Here is a 23,623-nt window from a genome sequence, read left to right as displayed (position 1 = left end):
TGAACACTGGAACCTTTAATAATGGATATCAAAATGAAACTGGAATTAATAAAAGTGTAGTGAGTGGGTGAGGAACAGTATCCATATTAAATTCATACTTGATAAAAAAAATAAAATGTAATCTACTTTCTCAATACAGTGCCAAAAAGATGCACAAAAAGATTAAACCTCTATTACAAAATAGTTCCACTATAGTTATTACATGCTTATTTTATAACTATAGTGGAATCCTTTTATATATCTCTGTCTACATTTTATTGTCAGAAATAATTTCTTGTTACAAAGAAACTACTGTAAATTTCAGATCTTGAATCATGTTCTTATGCTCTCAGTATTTTAAGTAAAATATATTTTCTCGTCTAACAAAGAATACATTTTTAGACTTTATTTTCACATTTGACTTCACTAGAACAATTGCTTATTTAACGCTCAATTGAGGCGTGTCGGCCCGGAATACATTTTTAAAAACGGAAATCAGGCGTTTTGGTATTTCCTGCTGTCTCTGCCGCAGCGCTCAGCAGATTGGGCGGCTAATGATGTTATCGCTGCGCTGTTTTCCAGACACTTCATCACCACGCTGAGCAGTAATTACATCCATTTCACATCTCAGCCATTCAGCACTGGTGCCTGCCAGTTCTGATGATGCTGTAAAATCCTGGCCCGCTCCACAGGTTCCACCTAATCTCGCTGTTCATCTGTGGGCAAGATTGTAGGCTGTCTTCGCTCTGAAAGGATGACTGACGTGAATAGAGACATGCATTTACAGAGACAAAGGGACTGAGGCAGAGGCAAATTTGTTCCCCTGTCTTTTGTCTTCTGTCTTTTTTTTTCTTTTCTTTATTTTGCAAAACCTTTTTTAAACCGAAGATAGCGTGCGTATGATCTAGATTTAGACTTTGTTGGTTCTGTAGTCATAATATCACCTCTATGACATTAGGGGGATGTGTTATATGCAGTAATGACGTCCTCTTATAGTGCAGGGATTTGGGTGGGACACAGAGGAAGCGAAGAGATAATTCTTCTTCAAACAAATACTTCCTGTTTGCAGCAGTCATGCGCCAATTAGCTTGGGTTTATTCAGCATGGATGACACTGGCCAGAAACCTGTCGGATCTGGATTTTAAAAGCCGATTATGTTTTAAGCCTCAGCGAAGCTAGATCAACATTTTCTTTCTAATTAGATTCATCTCAAATGTATGTATTTCACTATAATGACCTTTAGTCATGTGAAAAATTAGGACCGCCCATAAAAACCATCTTTTGATTTGGTGGAGTATATAAACAGTAACCTTTCTGCACTCTTTTTACTAGTGGCAGAGGTGGGCTAGAGTAGGGTAACACAATATTGGGTGGAAAAAAAATATCCCTGGAAAAACCAAGCTGTGTGTGGCCGAGCAAAGTTCTTACCTTTGTTATAGCCCACCACCGCTGTCCCACAGCTTTCTGAGATCCAATATTTTGTGCACTTTGGCCAAACATTTTTTTACAATGGACGATATGAGGCATGCCTTGTGCCTGCAGATAAATCACTTTTTACACCATTTTTCAGTCTCAAAGTAGCTCCACACTTCATTGGTAGAATCTGGAGAGCCCTGACGTTTAAAATTAGGCGTTAAGAACTTTAAAACTGCACAAGAAGTTTATTAAATGTTATTAAATGTTTACATTCCATAGCGTAGGTTAATCTCTTAAATCTTAAATATAAGTCACAATAAGTCAACCGTCGAGCACAAACAATTAGGTAGGATAGTTAAACAGATTGCAAAATGAATTCTTTAGAAATGCATGAATTCCAGCTGTTGCTGACAATATCTGGTTACTGTCGATATTAGAATGCAAAGAACAAACAATAAATAACATAAACATTGCTCAAAAGATTTTACTATTCGTTGACTATTTGCTACTTAAATTAGTGTTTAAGTTTAAATTTAGTGTTACCTAAGAACTAAGAATGTCTGAATGTATCGTAAAGACATGTCTAACCATCAGTGATCTCTCACCAAGAGGTACACTACCTAAATGTAGTCTCTAAGAGCCTATAAAAAATTGCTGCCTACGTTATAACCACTCAAATGTAATGAATGCTCTAATATGACAGCCCTTAGAATCCTCCTCGACTGTACCTGTCACCGATCTCCAGCCTACCCTGTGCAGATGTCAAGCACGAATGTTCTGCACATGTCTCAGATACTCAGATCTCAACCCCTCATTCCACATGAACAGAGGCCAGCAGATGCGTTCCTGCTCCTCCGCTGCTCTCGGAAAAAGAAACGGTGTTTACATATTTCCACAGCAAATCAGATAATGGGGGAAGATGTCTTTCATATGCCAATCTCACGCTCTATATGGCATGCGTGTAGTAAAAGGGAAACTGCGGAAGATTGACGCATGTACCGGACACCTGCCAATCATGTGCGGAAAGTATTCGCCCACCTCTCCCCTCCCACCCCTTTCTCCTCGCCTCCCGCCCGGGGAGGCAGTAGCAGAGTGCAGCGCAACCTCGACACTTTGAAATCCTCCCGTTTCTCTGCCTGGCTCTCATTACGCACCCCTCTTTCATATTCAGCACTGCTTCCCGCCATCCCTCCATTCATGCCTCTCTCTTTGATTCCTCTTTTCACTTTCACATGTCACTCTTTCGCTCAATTTTTCTCTTTGTTCTCCTCATTCTTAATACATGCACCTCACTTTTCTCTCTCTCTTTTTTCTTCTTCTGCTTTCAAGGTCTTATTTTATTCATTCAGCCTCTCTTCTCTCTCTCTTTTATATGTTCTCATTCAGTGTAAGCTCTATCTAGTGCAGTTTGGAGAGATCTGAACAATCCCTTTTTTAATGCCCTTGTATTGTTTCATCTAAACTCTAAAAAAGAAAGAAAAAAGGTGCCTCAATCAGTTTTCAGTTTTGGTTCCTTAAAGATTGTCAACATGTTGGTTTAATCAGAGTTGTGAGAGTGTGAAGAACCTTTTAAAGGTCTGAATAACCTTCAGTTGATGTAAGAATTTGCAGGCTGTTTACATTTACATTTGCATTACAATTATGGTTCTTTATTAAACAAAATATGATTCCATAAAGAAGTAGGAAGAAAAAATGTAAAGGTCTAAAGAACCTTCACCTGTTTTACCAATGTAAAGGATATTTACACACTCATCTCTTACAAACTTGCTATTTTACTGACATATTTTATGGAATCAGAAGTGGTTCCAGAAAGAAGTGTGAAGGACAATTTAAAGGTCTAAACAAAAATATCTATTACAGACATAATTCTTTATGAAATGAAATTAATATGTTCATAAAGAATTGTAAAGAACCATTAAAAGGAGTGTTTACTTGATTTTAATAATTGGTTCCATAAAGAAGTGTGAACACTTCTTTAAGGACTAAAAACATTTAATATACTAAATCAGTACATTTATACCTACACTCTATCTCTATTCCAAACGTTTGTTCTTTATGAGACCCAAATTTACTTAAACTGTCTGAAAAACCTTAACTTCATCTAAAGGTTCTTTTCCCAATGTATACAGTACATTGTCTGACCTAAGGAGGATGGGTCCCCCCCTTATATATTTGCCTTGATAGTACATGGTACATATGAGCCTTGGTTCCACCAAAGGGTTCTTCCATCTCTGAGGGAGTTTTTTTTTCTGCGTTGTATGTTCAATGTTTTGCTTATTCTATGTCCTGAGATCACATTTCTGTAAAGATGCTTTGCAACAACTTGAGTTGTAAGATCTGAGGATCGCCGGGTCGAATCCGCTATCAGCAGCCAGAGTCTGAGCGAGCACAATTGGTCATGCTCTCTCTGTGTGGGTAAATGTCCCTCTCTCCCTACATCACTCCCAAGGTGGTGATGTTTAGCACAACTAGTCTTAATGCTCCTAGGGGCTGCTGGGGGCATTACTAGTGATAGAGGGAATCCTAATGGGTAATTGGCTTTCCAAATTATGGAGAAAATTTTAAAATACAAAATTTAGGAGAAAAGATTTATATGAATTTTATGAACTTTAATTATGATTCTTCACACTTCACATTTATACTCAACAAACATTATGGTTCTTTATGGTTCTTTAACAATATTTATCAAATGTTAATTTGTTGCATCAATGCAAAGGTAATTTACATTCATACATTCATATTTACTATAAACATATTTCTTTATTAAAAAGTGGTTCTGTTATGGCTAATTGAGGCACCTTATATTTTTAGCTGTGTATTCGTCTTATTTTTTCTTTGATTTATATTTGTGTGTATGTGCGCTCATCATTATCACCATCATCATCATTCTCTTGTATTTGCTTTTCATTTCATCATCTTGGTCTTCATCCTCCTCCTGCTGCTCGTCTGTGGCCGTGTGCATGCTCGCTGTGTTCTCTGCCTGTGTCATGTAAGAAGCTGACAGCTTTATTTGATCTGTTTTTCTCCTTCTCACTTCATTTGCTTGATCGGAGCTCGTTTCTGTAACATCCTTGACGTGTTCATGAGTAATGAAGCACACACAGCGTGCATCAATTACAAGTGCTCGGCATTCCAGAGAGCAAACACTCGTTGTAGGCAGTTCTCAGGGCTATAAAACCAGAGCTTTATGGTCCGGTTCTGTCCGTGCCGCAGAGCGTCTGCACTTCTGGAGCCAAATATATCACTGCATATGTACACATGCTGTATAAGTGATGAATATAGCTGAAAACCTTTTATGAGACCTTTTGCTTATGACTTCACTCTGTCAGTCTTTAAGATAACATTAAACTCAGTGGGGGATCTGAACCTATTGCCCGTCCCTCTTTTAATAGTATTTATCATTATTCTGTGCAGTGTACATCAGCAAATTAATAGAAATGATGATTTTATTATTTTTAGTCTCTGTCAATGAATAGACCAATAGAAATTAGTGAACACAACATTTTACATTGATTTCCATTGAAATAAAATAAAGATCATTATCTTCTCCTGTTTTTTTTTTTATATGAAATATATATTAGAAAATTAGCTTTGCATAAGAAAGCTAAACCTCCTTGAATTGTAATGCAATAGCATGCAGTGCTGTTGGACAGCAATATATTCGTAATATATTCAGTGTTATGTTTTTTAATATATTTTTGGTACTTAACAGATACACATATATTCAGCTCCATAAAAGTACCGTTGTACCTATTGGAGGATTCAGTCTCTGCTATATAAGAAGTTGAACATGTGTTCTCATTAATGAGTCTCATTAATCTGACTGTCTTTAATCTGTTTTGTTAGAATCCCAAATTTCAGGAACCTGTGACTCTGGACTTCCTGGATGCTGAGCTTGAGAATGATATTAAAGTCCAGGTAAGCTTTTAAAACCCATACACACATACTATATATACACACTTTACACATGCATTTCTGGACAAGCTGAGAAAAGTGGAACTGTCACTGAAAGTGAAAGAAGCATGTAATCTGGGGCGGTAGACTTATATTACAGGATTGTTACACAAATATGACTCTTTAGGTTCGCCTTTAGTTCTCGTCATGGTTTAATATTAGTTTTAGCACTTTAGGTTTAGCCTTAAGAGCTCTTAAGCTCTTTAGTTGAGATTTTAGGACTTTTAGGACTGCCCATTGTACATCAAGAGGAGAGAAATACTAATGAAATACCTCAGCAGTTTATAAGACTTTGTGAAAATTTTAATTAGACGTTTACATTGTGAGCCCTGGGTAGCCAGAATAGCATAATTCGAAAGAAAATGTAGGTTTCCATAGGCTCCAAGATTTGTAATGGTTTTGTAAAGAAAAATATGTTTTATGTTTTTTTTTTTTAAAACATGTTTTAGGAAATAAAGATAACATACTAATTAGTGTATACAAATAGAAAATTAATTAGATTATTAATTTATTTAGCAAACATATAACATTTAATAAGTAATCACCAAACAATTGCATTTATTAACATACAAAACTATTTTGGTGTTTGGCACTATGACAAGACAGACAGGTAGAGGGGCATTTATTTCCCTCTATGTAAGTAAAATGGATTAAAGTAACAGCTCAGTAAGATCTGAGTTGAGTTTGTATTTAAAGAATGTACCTGAGCTTTGCAGTGGTAAGGGATGTGGTCTACTAGATTTGAAGATAGACTGAGGTTCATATGCAGTCATTTTGATATCAGTTCTGTGGTGATCTTGATCTGAGAGTTGTGTAGCGGATGTACGTGAGCTTCCTTCACAGTTGGTGTAATAGTGGTAGAGTGTGGTAGAGTGGTGAAGTCTCGGAAGATTAGCTGCAGTTCTTTCACAACCACATCTGGATGCACAGAACTTTTCCATAGCTGAACATCTGCCAAAAGACGTCACATCTACTTTTCTTACCTCAAATCGAAACAAGCATTAGTGCTCTCTTAACATTTACACTTTTTTTTAACATGGCCTCAGGTCTGAATACAGGGCATCTTATTAGGATGGGGGAACGGGGTTAGTTGGCACAGTGTCCACTTTAAGAACACTTTAAAGAGAGGGAACTGTAATATGCACAAATCAGCCATAACATTAAAACCACCTGCCTAACATCGGGTAGGTCCTTTCTGTGCCATCAAAAAAAGCAAGACATGAACTTTTTACATACTGATATGGTTAATTATATATGTTTACATTATGTATTGCATCATAATATACAGCTCTTGAAAAAAATTTAAGACAATTTCAGTTTCTGAATCAGTTTCTCTGATTTTGCTATTTATAGGTATATGTTTGAGTAAAATGAACATTGTTGATTTATTCTATAAACTACGGACAACACTTCTCCCAAATTCCAAATAAAAATATTGTCATTTACAGCTTTTAATTGCAGAAAATGAGAAATAGCTTAAATAACAAAAAAGATGCAGAGCTTTCAGACCTCAAAGAATGCAAAGAAAACAAGTTCATATTCATAAAGTTATAAGAGTTCAGAAATCAATATCTGGTGGAATAACTCTGGTTTTTAATCAGTTTTCATGCATCTTGGCATGTTCTTCTCCACCAGTCTTACACACTGCTTTTGGATAACTTTATGCCACTCCTGGTGTAGCATGGTTTGATGCATTCCTCTTATATTCCAGAGGTTTTCAATTGGTAAAATCAAGTAAAAACATCATTAGTGTAGTCTCTTTTTTTTTTTTTCCAGAGCTGTATAGTCCAAAGATTGCAGTCTGCTAGGGTGGGATTTGAGGTGGGAACTTGATACATGATATTGTATAAAAATTACATAAGAAGAATTTTGAAGAACAACATTTAAGATATGAAATGGCACACAAATTGTATAATATTACATTTAGTTTAATATGTGCACCACTGAATGTTTGTGTTTCTGTATTTGTTTGGAATTAAAACCACTAATTATTTCTATTTGTTGAAATCGTGCCAGAAACGACCACTGTGCCAACCACCCACTTAAAGTGTGCCAGCCAACTCTATGTTGGAGCAGATTGGCACAAGTGAAGCACATGAATTTAATCAGGAATTAATTCCCTGTTTTTGTAGCAAAAAGCTTGAGATGTAGTGTTTGAAATAACAGAGATAAGTTATGCTAATGGTTTGTTTAGCAGGGAGACAGCAAACAAGTTTATTTAGTCAGTTTGTTTAATTCTGTAGTATATACTGTATAGTATATATATATATATATATATATATATATATATATATATATATATATATATATATATATATATATATATATATCTGTGTATTTTTTTGTATATTTTGTATATTTCTCTGTAATTTGGTTTATGTTGTTCTATATAAGCAGCATGATTTCTATATATTTCTGTATATTTTGTTTATTAAGTTCTGCTTTGTCGTAAAGGTTAAACAAATACAAGTTTACTTACATGATAACTGCAAGAATCAGAGAACAATAAACTAGAGTCTAAAACAGCAAGAGAAAAAAAAAGGGCAAATCTAAAAGGTGCTGCACAAAACAAAAACAGTTAATAACACAGAAAAAACCCTGATGGCAATCCCGCTCAGTTTGTGCAGAAACAGTGGCAACACTTCTCAAACAAGCACACACTGTACTGTTGAAAATAGTTTTGAGATACTGTAATCACAAACAGGTGAATAGCATTAGTATTCTGGTGAAGCTGATCTGTGATTGACAGAAGGTAACTTGTGACTATGATGTGTCTGTATCTGTTGAATTATGGTTTGCAGTTGGAGTTTGCAAGTTGGGTGTGCTCAGAAACAGTTTGTTATAGTACGTTCTGTATATTTAGTATATTGCTGTGATTCCTGTCATTCGTATATTAATAATACGTTATTTTTATGAGTACTCTCTTTTTTTATAGTAATTACCTAAATCCAACCACAAGAATGTCAGTAAATTAAAAGGATTAAAAATGTGTTAACTCACTCCAGTAGACTTTCCTACGGTCTACATGTGCAATGCATGAAAAAAAAAAAACATTTAAAGTCTTTAAACCACTAATTGACCAACTCACTGATTCCTGTCTTTCAGATCAGAACAATGATGATTGACAGGGTTCCTGGCAATAAGACGATTGACACACTGGTGAAGACTCAGGATGAGGTGTGTATAGACTGTATATAATTTGTATGTAAGTTTAATAAACAGTAGAATGGAGTTATCATGTATATTTCACATTAAATGTTTTATTTGTCTGTGTTTTTGTGTTTTAATAGAGATACATAGATCGAGGAGTGAGGACTTATACGTGGGCGCCGGTTAATGGCACAGACTACAGGTCTGCAGCTTTTTCCTGTACCTGCTTAATCATGGTGTTCTTGTGTGTTTTGCTCATTTGTCTTTATAATAACTGAGTAATTACTTACTAAGTAACTGGTTTCAGTCTTTTTTGGGTTCTTGTGTTTGTCTTGGCATTCAGGACTTTTTTTTTTTTTTTTTTTACTTCGCTAATATGGTTCATTTTTACATTTTGTCTTGTGTGTGTGTGTGTGTGTGTGTGTGTGTGTACATGTGTTCTATAGCTTGGCCTTGGTTTTGCCCGAGTACAACATGCACTACATCGAGGCAAGCCTGGGGGACCTAAATCAAGCCAAGTGTGAGTATCGGTGCTTATTATTTTCACTGTTTTGAGAATGTTTTTAACTATAACTGCTCTGCTCTGCTTGAGTAGGATGGATGACCTCAACTGTAGTGGTTTGTAACAAATCAATCGCTCCAGCTTTCTGTATATCTGCGAGTGTGTGTGTGTGTGTGTGTGTGTGTAGGTGTGTGTATGTATGTGGGAGAGAGAGAAAGAGAGAGAGATTGAGTGATTTCAGTACTTTAAGACTGCATGCTGTGTGAAGTCGTGGGCCAGTTGGCGTCCACCCATTAAAAGCAGTAAAGCCAAGTTTTGATCTGGACTCTCCCCAGCTCTGAAGCGTCTGGACCGGGCAGACAGAACACAAACTCCAGCCCTGGAGCTCTGTTACATCCACTCTCTAGCCAGATCCACGCTATACATATGCACATACTCACAGTGCGCAATGCTCACATTCCTCAGTAATATTCCCCTCCACCCATTAAAAAGCCCTGTATACATTCTCAAACATGAAGCCTTGGCTTATCTAGCTCGCTGCTTAAACTCACTGATTACCCACATGCTCACTTTCTTCTTTGGCAGTGAGCTTTTTGGAGTGTCTGTCTCATGTGATGAAAAGCATCTCTCAGTGGAAGACTGGATGCGTGTGTATACTGATAATGTGCTTCTGATTCCAGTCTCTGTAGAGAGCCAGGTTTCAGAAGGTCAAATTATACGGAGGATTTGGAGATGCAAATCCTTCCATTCACACACCCGACTGACCCTTCTTAGTTCAACAGAATGTCACACTGTAGATGTTTCTTTAACGTATAATACTTCCAGCAGTAGAGGTCAGTGACCACCCTGTAGACTGGATGCCTAAATAAGTGAATATATATTTTAAAAAGCTAATCCTAATAATCTTTAGCACATGCCTCCTCGATTTGTGAAGCCAGTCATCTTCACTTTTCCAATTGCCACTAACTGCAGCATCACCTAAGTAGTCAACATGTTTGGAAGAAAGGGCAATGTTCCATATATCAGCTAACTATATACTATTTAAGCCTGTGCTGACCAGCATTACACTCGAAGAAATGTGAGAAGGAAATGCCATTTACCCACCCCTGAGAGAGTAAGGCCAACAAGTGTACAACAATATCTTGTAACAGATAACTAGTTACAATTTATCCTACATTTGTAAATGAATACTGAAGTCATCCAGACCAAAAAGGGACACATATGGAATCATGTAGTAGCTTAAAAAAGTTAAACAAACCAAAATACTCTGGGGATTTTTTCTATCTAGGATGTTGTTAACTTGCAGCTTTTGAGGCTCGTAATTTTGATTAACTTATTCTGAGCAATAAAGTAAACTTTTGGCCTTCCTTTCCTGGGTGGGCCTGATGAGCCTGATCATAATATTTTTGATGGTCTTTGCGATTACACATGAGGATACGTTCAAAGATTGACTGACCTTTATTTCTTACAGTATATGTTCTTTACTTATTTGTGTAGTTTTTGCCATAACTGATGCTTTCAAACACATTAAGAGTTAAGAGACCAGTAAATTCAAGTAATTAGCTCTTGACAAGTTCAGCACAGCTGTTAACTGAAAGCCATTCCAGGTGACTCTATCTCATAAAGCTGACTGAGAAAAAAGCCCAATTTTAAACTGGTGACTGTTTTTGAGTGTTGGTCAATCATTTACTGTGTGGGAACTGTTGAAAGAAGACTTACTGTAATCCAAGATCTCGCTGGATGATTGACGACGCCTCAGTAGCCCTCGACAAATATCTGCCAGGTTTGATTTCTGGACCTGTTGACGACTGCTACAAGTAATAAGAGCGTAAGAGAGAGGGTGAGGAGAAAGTCGAGGGTGGACTTATAGAGGCTGGTCTTTTAATAATTTTGTCATTTTCACTCTGTTTTCTCTGCAAATCAACACAAACATCTTGTATTACTCATCTATGACACAAATCTATTTTGGAAGAAAATTGGTGAAAAAAGGCAAAGCATTAGTTCTTGCATTTGTTTTTTTGTGTTGAAACATGATTTTGAAGATCAGACAGACTGGCCATGTGTTCCTCCTGGTGAAAGCATGTTTATTTAGTGACCCCATGTTGCAGATCAGTCGTGTCCCATGCAGTATAAGCCACAATGACTGAAAGATTTCCGAATTCTAGGGATGCAACGGTACATGTATTCTTTATGAACCATCACGGTATGGGGGCTATGGTTCGGTTCGCACAATCTCACAGAGAATACTCGGTAAAGCTTTTAGAGTTTGGGCTCGTCTGGCGAGTGGAAACAGCTGTACACAGCTTATTTTGGCGACTGGGAACACAAAGTACACTGGGCCTTGATGGCTCATCTACTTCTACCACTACCGCAGCACCGGAGAGTGGGTGGTGTGTCTGTGCTTTGGGGAAAGCATATTCAACAGCCTTATCCAGACATGCCGATAAGTTTAAAAAGTGTAATGTCCTTGCAATAGTCAATAGAATAGTGATACATTGCTCCTAAATGTACACATTATATTTTTTCTTAATTTTATCTTTGTTATTTATTTGTATTAGGAGTTTGCACGTTCTCCCCGTGTCTGCGTGGGTTTCCTCCGGGTTCTCCGGTTTCCTCCCACAGTCCAAAGACGGCACGTTCAGGCTAATTGGAACTTGATTGAAATTGCCCCTTAGGTGTGAGTGTGTGAGTGAATGTGTCTGTGTGTCTGTCTGTGTCTGTCTGCCCTGCGATGGATTGGCGGCCTATCCAGGGTGTATCCTGCCTTCCGCCCGATGCCTGCTGGGATAGGCTCCAGCCCCCCCCCGCGACCCTTCACGGATAAAGCGGTTGACAATGAGATGAGATGAGATTTATTTGTATTAAATATTCGCACAAGGAATTCTGTATCTTCCCTAGGCTGAACTATTTTAAATGCATATTATATATTTCAGTATTTTCAAAGCAGAAGGGGTACTGTGAACATTCATAAACATACAGGAGACAGGAGTCTAATACAGCATATGGCAATATTTAAGTTCCATTGTTATAATGAAGTTACTAAAGTTGAGACTACGCAGGATGACAGCTATCCCTACTTATAGCCAAAGATTATTTTGACTTAAGCATTGTTTAAAAATAGCCTATTGTAAAGACATTATAACACTCTTTAAAATATGACCTACTGTACATAAGTGTGTATGTTTAAAATGTATATTTCATTGCTTAATGCAATACAGGCTGTATAATTTATCTTATGATGGAATAAATATCAGTGCATGGTGTATTCTCTAATGCCAGGTACAAAGTACGCAGCTTTTTGAGTTGTCAGTAATTGTGCCGTCCACAGTACACGACCGGTTGTGCTGTACTTGCGAGTCTTTCAGTTGTCGTGGCTCTCACACTAAATGACTGATCAGCGACACTTATCTGGCTCCTCTTCAAAACCACATTTTGTCATGAGAACATGCCAGACATAAATGTGCTCAAAAACTGATTATGCCATGCCGGAGAATCTCCATAGAGGAGAATACACAAAATGAATTGTTTTATATGGAACAGTTGGACAAAATCAGAGTGTATAAATGTTTAATAATTTTCATACAGAACAAATTCACTCATATACCTTATATAAATCCTCAATACTCCAGTTATAAACCTTTTAAAGGTGCTCAGGCTATGATTCCCTTTAGCGTAACAACCAGTCTACACAAAGTAGCAGTAATGCTAGTTTTTAGCTTTTAATTCCATTTACCCTTATTCATAAAGGACTTACTCATAGGCTCCCTTAAGAATTTAAGCGTAACTGTAACATTGGTGGAACATTAGTGTGGGGAATTAGAAAGCATAGTGTGTAGTTAGCCGTTAGCATTACACAAACCATAGAAAGCCAGGTTACATGGCTTCTCTTCCTATAAAGCATAGCATGAAGCTTCTTAAGAAAGTTACTGGAGTAAAAAAAAAGCCTAACAAACTGTATGGGTGCTGCCAAACGCTACTATCCGAGCTTATCCATCTTCTCACTTACATCACTCCCCTTATACATACACACATATATAAAAAAAGAGTTACTCTCAAAGGCACATTGTAACTGTAACTGTTACAAGTAATTTCCTCATATAACATGGGGAACAGAGAGTGGTTAGATTCACCATAAACAGCTCTGGCAATGCAAAAGATGTATCTTGGACCTGTGGTTCTGTCTTTCTGCGCAAGTTCCATTGACTGTGGGTAGCTATTGCCTTCAACGCCTAGTTGCCAACTTGATCAGTTATTTAGCATGCTAAAAAAATTTGCCTGGCATATGCAACTGGTTGGTAATCATTCAGTAATGGCCCGGTAAATGTCTTTTTTTTTATCAGTTGACATTGCTTAAAACAATGCACAGGACTGTGAGAGTGCCAAGTGGTTGTGGATTTACCTCTGAGCAGAAATTTTGGTTGGCGATCAACAAAAAACTGTTGGCGACTAAAAAAAAAAACAGGCTTCGATCTTGGAGTGTGAACTAGGCATTAGTTTCACAGCTTTCTGTTTAAAATAAACAAAAAAAAACAAGAAAACCCAACCTTTCTTTCAACGCAACATACCAAAATTGTACTGAAAAATGAATGGTACAACAATCTAATGACTCCCGAGGTCATGTAGTGTGAACCTGCTTCAGTTTGGAACCAAGTGTGCATGTGTGTGAGTGCATTTAAGAGCTTTTTTATCCAGAAGTGAGTTGTAGATAGAGATGCCTCTACTCTGTCTTCCCTTTTCTTTCTAGCTTTCTCTGCTGCTCACCTTTCCTCTGTCTGTCTCCTTCAGAGTGAGGCAGGAGGGCACATGTTTATGGTGCTGTAAAGACTGAGGTCCAGGTGGAAGATGAAGAGGAGGGAGTGGGCAGTATGGGGTCAGCTCTCTGTGTGCTTCCTCTAACTCTCCTGGACACTTTAGCAGGCCGACTGTGTGCTGCGGGAGCTCCACAGGGCTCGTTTTTCTGCGTTAAAAGCCGAGAGTGAAGCTCAGATGCACTCAGCCAGAGATGTGTGGCTCTAGGGAGCGGTGCTGAGGGGATGATGAGAAGAACAGGTGGACGGAGAGCCATCAGCGAGTACCTTGTGTTCCTCGTGGTTTCTTTGTTCTGATGCACAACAGTAATGACAGTAAACTCTTAAATTTAAACATACCTAAAAGGGTTCTTTGAAGTGAAGCCATAGAAGAACCACTTTGGGTTTCCTGAAGGAACTCTCAGGGGGATGTTTATTATTGTGAATGAAGTGCGTGAGCGCATGGAATGTAAAGGTTGTCCACGTAATATGAAAGTTATGAACCAATGGAATGTTGACCCAGGTTTGGATATCCATGGTTTATGGTTTATTAAGAGCTCATTTTATTTTTGTTTATGGAACAAATGAATATAAAATAACATATCCTGCTAAAAGTATACATTCCAAGTGTTTTGGCTGGTTTATGATGGGCTAACCAGGTCTTTTATGATCAAGGTGTTTCAAAACCAGAAGAAAACATGCCCTAGCTTAGTGTATGTTTTGTTTGATTTTGATATAGCTTGGTCTTGCCACTCATGCTGGTTTTAACCAGAATTCATACTATATATGTTTAGTAGCTGCCTTAAATCACCGGTGATGGGGAATAACTGCATTAAACCGGCGAGTAACACAAACGTAAAGTAATAGTTACTTTTACTGGTAACTAGTTACTTTTATAGTGGAGTAACTCTCTACTTTTTGGACTAGTAACTACAACTAATTACTTTTTCAAAGTAACATGCCCAACACTGTAAGGCACAAATGTGGGCCTTTATGGATTAAAGGGTCTTTTCTTGACATTTTTAATCCAAATGTAATGACTTCTATGCAACTTAAATTGTCTATTCGATTATTAGAGGCACTTATTATAAAGTGGGACCAAAGTGGTTGTAATGTCAGACCACAGACATTTATCATGTATAATCATATCAAATTTACTTGTGTATATTACAGTTTATTGCAAGGTGTGTTGCTATTTCAATATATGAATTGCATTTTGAATTGCAATATATGAATTGCATTATGCAGCTCTGCGTGGTAGTAATCTTTTGTGTTCACTTACAGGCAAACACAAATATGTGGCATGGAAGTAATTACAGCAACACAACAGTCAAAGGATGTGATGCAGATGTCACTATAATTCTTGACATGTGTCACACACTTTGGAATACATACATGCTTATTCTAGAGCTCATAAACAAAGCACACACACACACCTGCTGAACATAATCAAACAAACATGGCTAATTGTAGCTTATGGGTAAATACACCCTATTATATCAGCATGAGAATGTGGTGTTGTGTCATTGTATTGTATGTTGGCAAATCAAAGCATGTCTCAAGCAGAGTCTCTATTAAGAAGCTCAGTCTATCCTATATCCCCAGAGAAAGTGAGTATTTATTTTCTTTGGGAATTTGGGTCACATAGTTGTAGCATCAACAAACGTGTAGTTTCTAGATGATAGTTCAGCGCTTAGACAGCAGGGCCACCTTAACTTTGCAACTTGACTTTGACTTTCTAACACTTTTTTCCTGAACGTACTGTGAAGTTTTTCAAGTGAAACATGGCAATTAGGATGTTTAAGCTCTTAACTTGGAAGGTAAAAAATTATATCATTGGTTTATATGGTTAATATTGTTTCTAGTTGAAAAAAAGTCATTACTTTTGAAGATTTGAAGATTTACATATGTGGGCCTCATAACAGCTACTAGACATGTATAGCATATTTCTAAATAAAACTCCGGAATTATCCCTACCAATTACCTCAATGATATAATAAATCATGCATGCTGTGACCAGGAATGTGAATAAGGTCAAGAAGGTCATTTTTTAGTTGACTTTAAAACAGGTTTATAGGGCTGCAGAGCTTAAAGAGATACCACAACAAATCCTTGCTACTGCGGAGGAGCTGTAGACCGCATTACTCATTTATAATAATGTTTGTGGGTAGGTGGGAGGTTGTGGGTAGTTACTTTTGGGCATCATTACAGTAAATCTGTGTTAGTAGTAGATTATCCAGAAGAGCTAGAGATCAACACAGGAGACGTTTTTTATAGCTTTGTTGGATTGCATTGTTTAACCCTTGTTCTCTCTCTTTTGTACAGTTTGTGTGTGTGTGTGTGTGTGTGTGTGTGTGTGTGTGTGTGTGTGTGTGTGTGTGTGTGTGTGTGTGTTAGAGATGTTGTGATCTGATCCATTGACCTGGAATCAGGGAAATTCCAGGCATATATTTTTATATTTTTAGCCATTTTAATCTCTAACCAGTTCTGTGTGTTTTCAGAAGGTAAATACTAGAGAACATTTAGAGTCATAATTGTGGAATTATACTACTATAGGTAATACCTACAAAAGTAACTTATTTCAGTGACTATTTTAGAGTCAGACACAGCTTCCTTGTCAGCAGCTCTAGCTATGTGCAGCTCACTTAAGCTCCCCAGATCCCCAGAAATCACCCCTTAGGGTAAAGTCGATCAGCACTAGGCATCTATGAGCTGATGTATAGAAACCGATTCCCTGCGCTTTCCTCCAAATGCACTGTGATTAAACAATGCTGCATCAGCAGTGCGAAAATAAGCAGTGACTGACTAGTCTTCACCCTCCTGGTGTTGTGGGGAATATACCTAGCTGACTAGCAGCCAAATGGGTGGGTCTATTGGTCTAGCTAAATTCGGAGAAAAATAGGATACATTTATTGAATAAAAGTATAAAAAAAGTTTGGGAAATTTAACAGGGCTGCATAATATTTGATATTAAATATGGGAGGACCAAACAAATAATTATGAAATGTGAAGAAGACACGTTCCCACCACCAATGACTAATTGAAAACCAAAAGTGTTGCATATTTATCTCACTATAAAAAAGCTTTTTAACATTAGTAGTGTTTTAAAGGAACTGAACGCTAAATAGTCAGTCAGTCAGATCAGTCTGATGAGATTATAAATTAGTATTTCTAATAAAACATACAAGTAAACTTAATAAATAAATAAAAATAAATAAATAAAACAAATCCTGAATAAATCCACATTATATAAACTGATGGATTGGTATCGGCTCATATTGATCTTTGTGGGACTTTGATCAGATCAAGGGTAAAATAACCTTATTGAGACATCCTGTTTGTGTGTGTGTGTGTGAGTGTATGTACAGTATGTGTGTATGTTAAAAAGATGTGATTAATCACGGTTGTCTGTGCTCGTCTGCCCCCGGCAGAACCTTTACACTGCCTTTGTTTCTGAGCCGCTCTGAGGCTCCAGCAGAAAGCCCGTGTCATCTGCTGCTGCATGTTTTATAGGAAATGACGTGTTGGGAATATCGTATTCTCAGTTCTGACGGCCTGTGTGCGGATGGTAACTCTTCTGTCTTTCTCTCTCTTCTCTAATCTGTGGGATTTTCACTACAGGGCAAGAGGGCAAGTACAGCGCACGGCTTCTCTCTGTCTGTTCCTGTCTTCCTTTTTACTTTTCATCATTCGTCTCTTCAGTTCTGCCTGCATGTTTCTGTCATTCACTGCATGTTTCATGCAGCTCATATTGTGGAATGCATATACAGTACTGTACTAAGGTTTTAGACACCTGTGAAATATAGAATGGAAAGTTACTTATCTGCGCAGTCAATGTTTCCTTATCAGTAAAAAGCTAATATTACAATAAATTCATAGTAATCATCTGTAACAGTTTACAATAAGGGTACATTATCTTACAATACTTGTCTTAACTAATTAATAATTGACACTAGTTAAAACATTATTAATTATTACAATTTACAATATCATTATGTTTACTAGTATCTAACAGTATTTACAAAAATATATATTGAAATTGAAATTTAGCAACTTTTAAAAACATATTTAAGCATCAGTTAATAATTAGTTAATGAAGAATGTTAATTACTGTAGTGTACTGTTAATTGCTGTACCATTATTATAAAGAGTAATGTTCCCATCGTAATTATACCAACACTTGATTTGGTAAATATGTAAATTGGTGCTTAATAATGATATAATTTTAAATCAAGCAAACTTTTGAAGGATTGGAACACATCCCTTTGGGTGCTGATCCCTTGGCTGATTGCATCCAGGAGAAATCTGGAACAAAGCTTTGTTGCTAAATAGAGCTAGCTCACAATATCTCAAATACTTCAGAAACAAAAGAGAACAGTACAGTACAGTATAATGAATTATGCAAAAGTCAAAAAACAGCTTACCTGTACAGTATTTTACTTTTAGTCAGAATTGCCAATAATATGTGCAGTTTATGCATGGTTAAAGAAATATTTTTAAAGAAAGAAAAATAATGGGAAAATATTGTGTTTTGGATGTTTGGAAATTGATTGCCCCCTATTAGGAATCCATGCACAGTTTACATGCATGCAATAATACACTCATAATAAGATAATGGCAGTTATCTGATTACATAATAGTTATTTGCACAGCTCTTTTCCATGATCTAATTATCCAATGTGTAAATATGTTGATTGGATTACCGACAGTAACTTATTTAATAATAAAATATAAATTATGAAGTGCATGTGAACACTCAGTTTTTTTCTGTACCAGGATTAAGCCTAGATGCAGACTCTATATTTTCCATTCAATAGAAAATCTCAATTTAAACAGCTGTTCAGTCTAAGACTAGGATTAATCTTTGTCTGGAAGACACTGACCCTTACTGTTTTAACCTTCTGGATTTGATAGAGATTACAAAACTATGTATGTCACTTTAAATCAGAAAAAAAATGATTCAATGCTTAGATTTAAAAATGTGTAGAAATGATCAGATCAAACCAATAAACTTCTTGTGCTCTCAGAAGAGTAGACTGACCACCCAGAGTCCAGATCTCAGCATGTTTAAATAGGATTGGGACTATTTGGCTGGTAATCTGGATCTGGATCTGATTTTTTTAAGAGTAAAAAATCTTTTTACTGAAACAAATGGTTTTAAATGATGCTTAGAGTGCCTAAAACCTCTGTACAGTACTGTACACATATGAGACTCACTTTTATAGTTTTTATTTATTTTTTCACATGTTGCATGATTCTCCTTATTACCATCACAGTTTTAAGTTTTAGTGAGGTGACCTCATTACTCACATTACTTTTTGTCCCTCCAGTTTGATTTTTTTTTTTTCCTTTTGTCTTTTCATGATGACGTGTTGTCGTTTTATGAGTGATTGATGGGTTTATTTTGGACAGTCCTGTGTGTTTCTGAGAGGCTGTTGGTGTTGAGTTTTACTGTGGTGACATTTGACGTCCTGAACCCACTGTTCCTGTACTCTCTCTGCAGTCTTTGAGACTATGCAAGTGGAGAAATTTGAGGAGAACGGCTACACCTTTATTGCGCCCAGGTAGGTCACAGACACACACACACACACACACACACAAAGGCGTGAGGGAAACCGCAGACCTCCCGTAGACTTTTAGCAGTGACAGTTTTATGTGAGCAGTATCCACACCATATTGGTCTTTGAAGGCTCATAAATTCACACCTTTAGACCCCCCCCCCCACAGCCCTCCCTCTCCTAACAGTAGATCTGACTGTGTCAGCAAGAGAGAAACACAGTCGACGCATTGCATAAATTACTGAATATAAGAGACCAGCATTATTATAATATCAAAGGACATAAAACACAAGGCCGATGCAGGTGGTTAGCATCTAAAACAGGGCTGGGCTGTCTGGACACTATATCATATTGCTTTTATACCAAGTGTTTCAGTTTATTTGTCACATGCATGGTCATATATACTACAGCTAGCAGTGATATACTATAAGATATACTTTAAGCAAAATTCATTTAGGTTCTCTTATAAGGGGTGCTGTTAACTCTTGTTAACTCTTAGTCTTCTTTTCCCGAATCATTCCTGATGAGAGCCAGTTTCATCAAAATGTTTGATGGTCTTATTGACTGCACCTGATGATACTTTTAAAGTACCTGAAAATGTTCAAAAGATTGACTGACCTTCATTTTTTAAGTATTTTTTTATATGGATTAGAACATTACTCAAATAGGTCTTTTCACTGCATACCAACTATTAAGAAATTAAAGTAATTAATCTGTATCGTAACATACAGGGGTTGGACAATGAAACTGAAACACTTGTTATTTTAGTGTGGGAGGTTTCATAGATAAATTGGAGCAGCCTTTTTGGCCAATCTTCATTAATTGCACATTGCACCAGTAAGAGCAGAGTGTGAAGGTTCAATTAGCAGGGTAAGAGCACAGTTTTACTCAAAATATTACAATGCACACAATATTATGAGTGACATACCAGAGACAAATTGTTGGTGCACGTCTTGCTGGCGCATCTGTGACCAAGACAGCAAGTCTTTGTGATGCATCAAGAGCTACGGTATCCAGGGTAATGTCAGCATACCACCAAGAAGGACCAACCACATCCAACAGGATTAACTGTGGACGCTGTAAGAGGAAGCTGTCTGAAAGGGATGTTCGGGTGCTAACGCGGATTGTATCCAAAAAACATAAAACCACGGCTGCCTAAATCACGGCAGAATTCAATGTGCACTTCAACTCTCCTGAACTGTCCGTCAGGACAATAAATTATTGTGGTCTAAAACCAGGTGTTGCTGTTGATCTTTAAATTTAGTTACAATTTCATGAATAATACAGAATAAAATATGCTTACATTGACATTGACATTGTCATTGTCATAGTGGCCATTGACCATTGCTTTTGGTTTGTGCACTCATAGGGAATATTGCCAGGACCTGAAAATCACCTCTAACAACACTCAGTTCCTGATGGACTTCAACCAGTACATTGACAAGAGAACACCTAGTGACCCCATGTGTAAGTATATACAGTACATTATTCTGCCTTTTAATTTAATTATCAAAAATGTTAAAGGTTTTAAATTAAATGTTGCAATTATTCAGTTACACAAATAACACACTTCAACAAAACACCCGAAGAAAGGCTGCTCTATATTCTTACCGCACTCACTTAAAAGCATCTTCTATGGTATCGCTTTTCTAAAAGCCAACTTTCTGACAACACCCAAGATGTGCATCAAAGAAACTAAAACGCAACTGTCCTCCAACACTCACCTTGATCTTCAAATGACATCATCTTCTGCGCACACACACACACACTCTGAAATCATTATCAAAGCTCTGATACACTAAGCCTTAAAGAGCGTCTTATAGATCTAAAGTACATAAATCGATAAATGATCTCATGCTTTCAGAGATGAGAGTCCTTTCTCTTTTAGCTGCTGACTCAGGTGCTTTCCCACTCAAATGATGTCATTGTGTATGTTACTCACTCTTACTCACGATGAAGGTGACTCCACTGAGTGGACAATGGAATTTGGGCTCAGTAATTGATTAGTGAGGTCTGGGAGTCCCCGAGGGAGTCGTTGTGTATAATTTGACAAAAAAAAAAAAAAAAAAACATAATCAGAAGTCCAAAAAGTAGAGAATAGACAAAAATATTACATTTGCTTACTTATTTTTGAGGACAATTATGCAATATTCCATTTTTTTGTGAGTGGCAAAAGTAAATAGATAGTTTGAGGGCAAAATAAGAGTCAGATGTGTCCAATCAACCCGATGACTGTCAGATGCTAGTCAGCACCCTGTTCTATTTAAAGGACAGGGATCTATCAAAGTCTGATCTTCACAACACATGTTTGTGAAAGTGCATCGTGGCACGGACAAAGAAAAGAGCTCAGAAGGAGAGTTGTTGATGCTCATCAGTCTGGAGATGTTTACAAACCATCTCTAAAGATTTCAGACTCCACAGTCATTCCACAGTCAGACACATTGTGAACAAATGAGGGGGGAAGAAAACTCCATAATTAACCTCCAACAAGGATTATGCCAAAAGCAAGGAGTATAGTAGTCCATGAGGTCACAAAAGGAAGCCAATGTAACTTCTAAGCAACTAAAGGCCTTTTTCACTTTGGATAATGTTAATGTTCATGAGTAAACCATCAGGAACACTAAACAGCATTGGTGTGCAATTCAAAAGACTATTGGAATAATAGTTTGTGGATGGGATTAAATGTGTGAGTAAAGGAAAACAAAAAAAAAAACTTAACCCTACCTGTGAAACTTGGTGGTGGTAGTATCATGATTTACTTTGCTTACTGGCTTTGCTTTTTCATTTTGGCCAGCATGGGTCGCCATCATTTACAGAACAGTGAATTCTGAAGGACAAAGTCTGGTTCTCCTTATCTACTTTTAGGAATTCAATTTCAATTTCAAATTCATGCAGAAATATAGAACATTCCAAAGAGTTCACAAACCTTCAACCACCACTGTAAACACTTTAAACAAGCCCATTCCTATTTCATTGGCAGGTAATTTGACTCTAGTCAACAGGCTTTTGCTGGACGCTGGACTCACGGCTGAGCTGGTCACACTCTGGAAGAAACAGCCTATGTAAGTTTCTACACTGCAGCCACAATCACCCAGTAAATCATTTTAAGATTAAATATGGTGCCACAGAGCTTAAGCATGCCAGTGCTTCAGTCTGGAATGGTGTTTTTTGATTAACAAAGTCCTGAAAGACAATACATCAAACAGTGTAAAGCACTATTTAAAGTCGGCGGCATACAAATTACAGTGTGGACTCTTCTTCTGCAGCTCCACTTCTTTGCCCATCACTAATAAACGCTTGCATCAGAGATTCCAACCATCTGGGTGGAGAGAAATATTTTAATCTGTACAATATGCTGGAGATTTTCTTTCCAAAGCAGTTAAAAAAACATGTGAATATGACATTGTGGTAAATGTGGCCTTTTTTGTGTCATTATACTGATAGGAAATTGTGTGTCTTGTTGTTTTTATTTTTTTTATTCCCCCTCAGCCTACCCACTGACACCAGAGCACTGTAAATCACACACCACTGTAAATCGCTGGGTGACCGGCCTTTATGTCACAAGAGGCTTCCACACATTATGTGTGGGCGAGCTTCCTAAAATTGTGACTCATTTATTGTTGGGAAAAATAAAGCTTGTTTTTGTTGTGTTGCAGAGAAGGAGTGTTAGCCAGATTTGTGGCTACTGATGGTGGCATCACCCGGGTTTACCCTAAAAGGTGAGAAAACATAATTTAGAATGAATTGTATTGCATTGTACCTGTAACTTATTTAGCATTGTACATGTTCTTGGTATTTGGTTGGTTTAAAAAAAAAAAAAAAGAATATATATATATATATATATATATATATATATATATATATATATATATATATATATATATATATATATATATATATAAATAATAATAATAACAGGTGTGAGCTAATTTGAGATTGAAACATTGCACAAGAGGTCATTCAAGTGCTCCCCCTGCTGCTCTATGGAAAGGCTAGGTAGTGTTCCTCTTGGTGAGAGATCATTGACCGCTATAGACATGCCTGTGGGACAAACTCAAAGACATTTTGCCCAGTTGACCGACTTTAATGGTCATTTGCCTTCAAAATTGCCTTCCGTCTAGTCCATCCATGAGCCAGCCATCATCATCTTTGTTTGCAGTTCCATGTTTGGGTATGGAAGGCTCATGGTGAGCACCTAAGTTGAGCCTTTTCTGTATCAATGTACTGCCCCAACTGCTGGTGTGATGATATGAGTAACCATTACATACCGTAGTCGG

General features: G+C 37.1%; 1 protein-coding gene across 3 annotated transcripts in view; it reads left to right on the top strand.

Annotated features, from left to right (window-relative positions):
• The window catches only part of LOC103044147 (voltage-dependent calcium channel subunit alpha-2/delta-1), a 172,238-nt gene that overhangs the window by 118,939 nt on the left and 29,676 nt on the right, over positions 1-23,623 (top strand). For 2 of the 3 annotated variants that reach the window (XM_049483427.1, XM_049483428.1), the window contains exons 20-27: positions 5,257-5,313; positions 8,455-8,526; positions 8,640-8,701; positions 8,946-9,019; positions 19,292-19,352; positions 20,716-20,813; positions 22,327-22,408; positions 23,003-23,065. In XM_049483427.1, coding sequence (XP_049339384.1) covers positions 5,257-5,313; positions 8,455-8,526; positions 8,640-8,701; positions 8,946-9,019; positions 19,292-19,352; positions 20,716-20,813; positions 22,327-22,408; positions 23,003-23,065 — 569 coding nt within the window. Of the gene's footprint in view, positions 1-5,241; positions 5,314-8,454; positions 8,527-8,639; positions 8,702-8,945; positions 9,020-19,291; positions 19,353-20,715; positions 20,814-22,326; positions 22,409-23,002; positions 23,066-23,623 lie in introns of all 3 variants that reach the window. The other variant, XM_049483429.1, reaches the window with a different exon arrangement.

Source organism: Astyanax mexicanus, chromosome 9, assembly GCF_023375975.1.
Source record: "Astyanax mexicanus isolate ESR-SI-001 chromosome 9, AstMex3_surface, whole genome shotgun sequence".
NCBI lineage: Eukaryota > Metazoa > Chordata > Actinopteri > Characiformes > Acestrorhamphidae > Astyanax > Astyanax mexicanus.
Note: the sequence above shows the minus strand (reverse complement) of the source record. Positions and strands in the feature narration are given on the sequence as shown.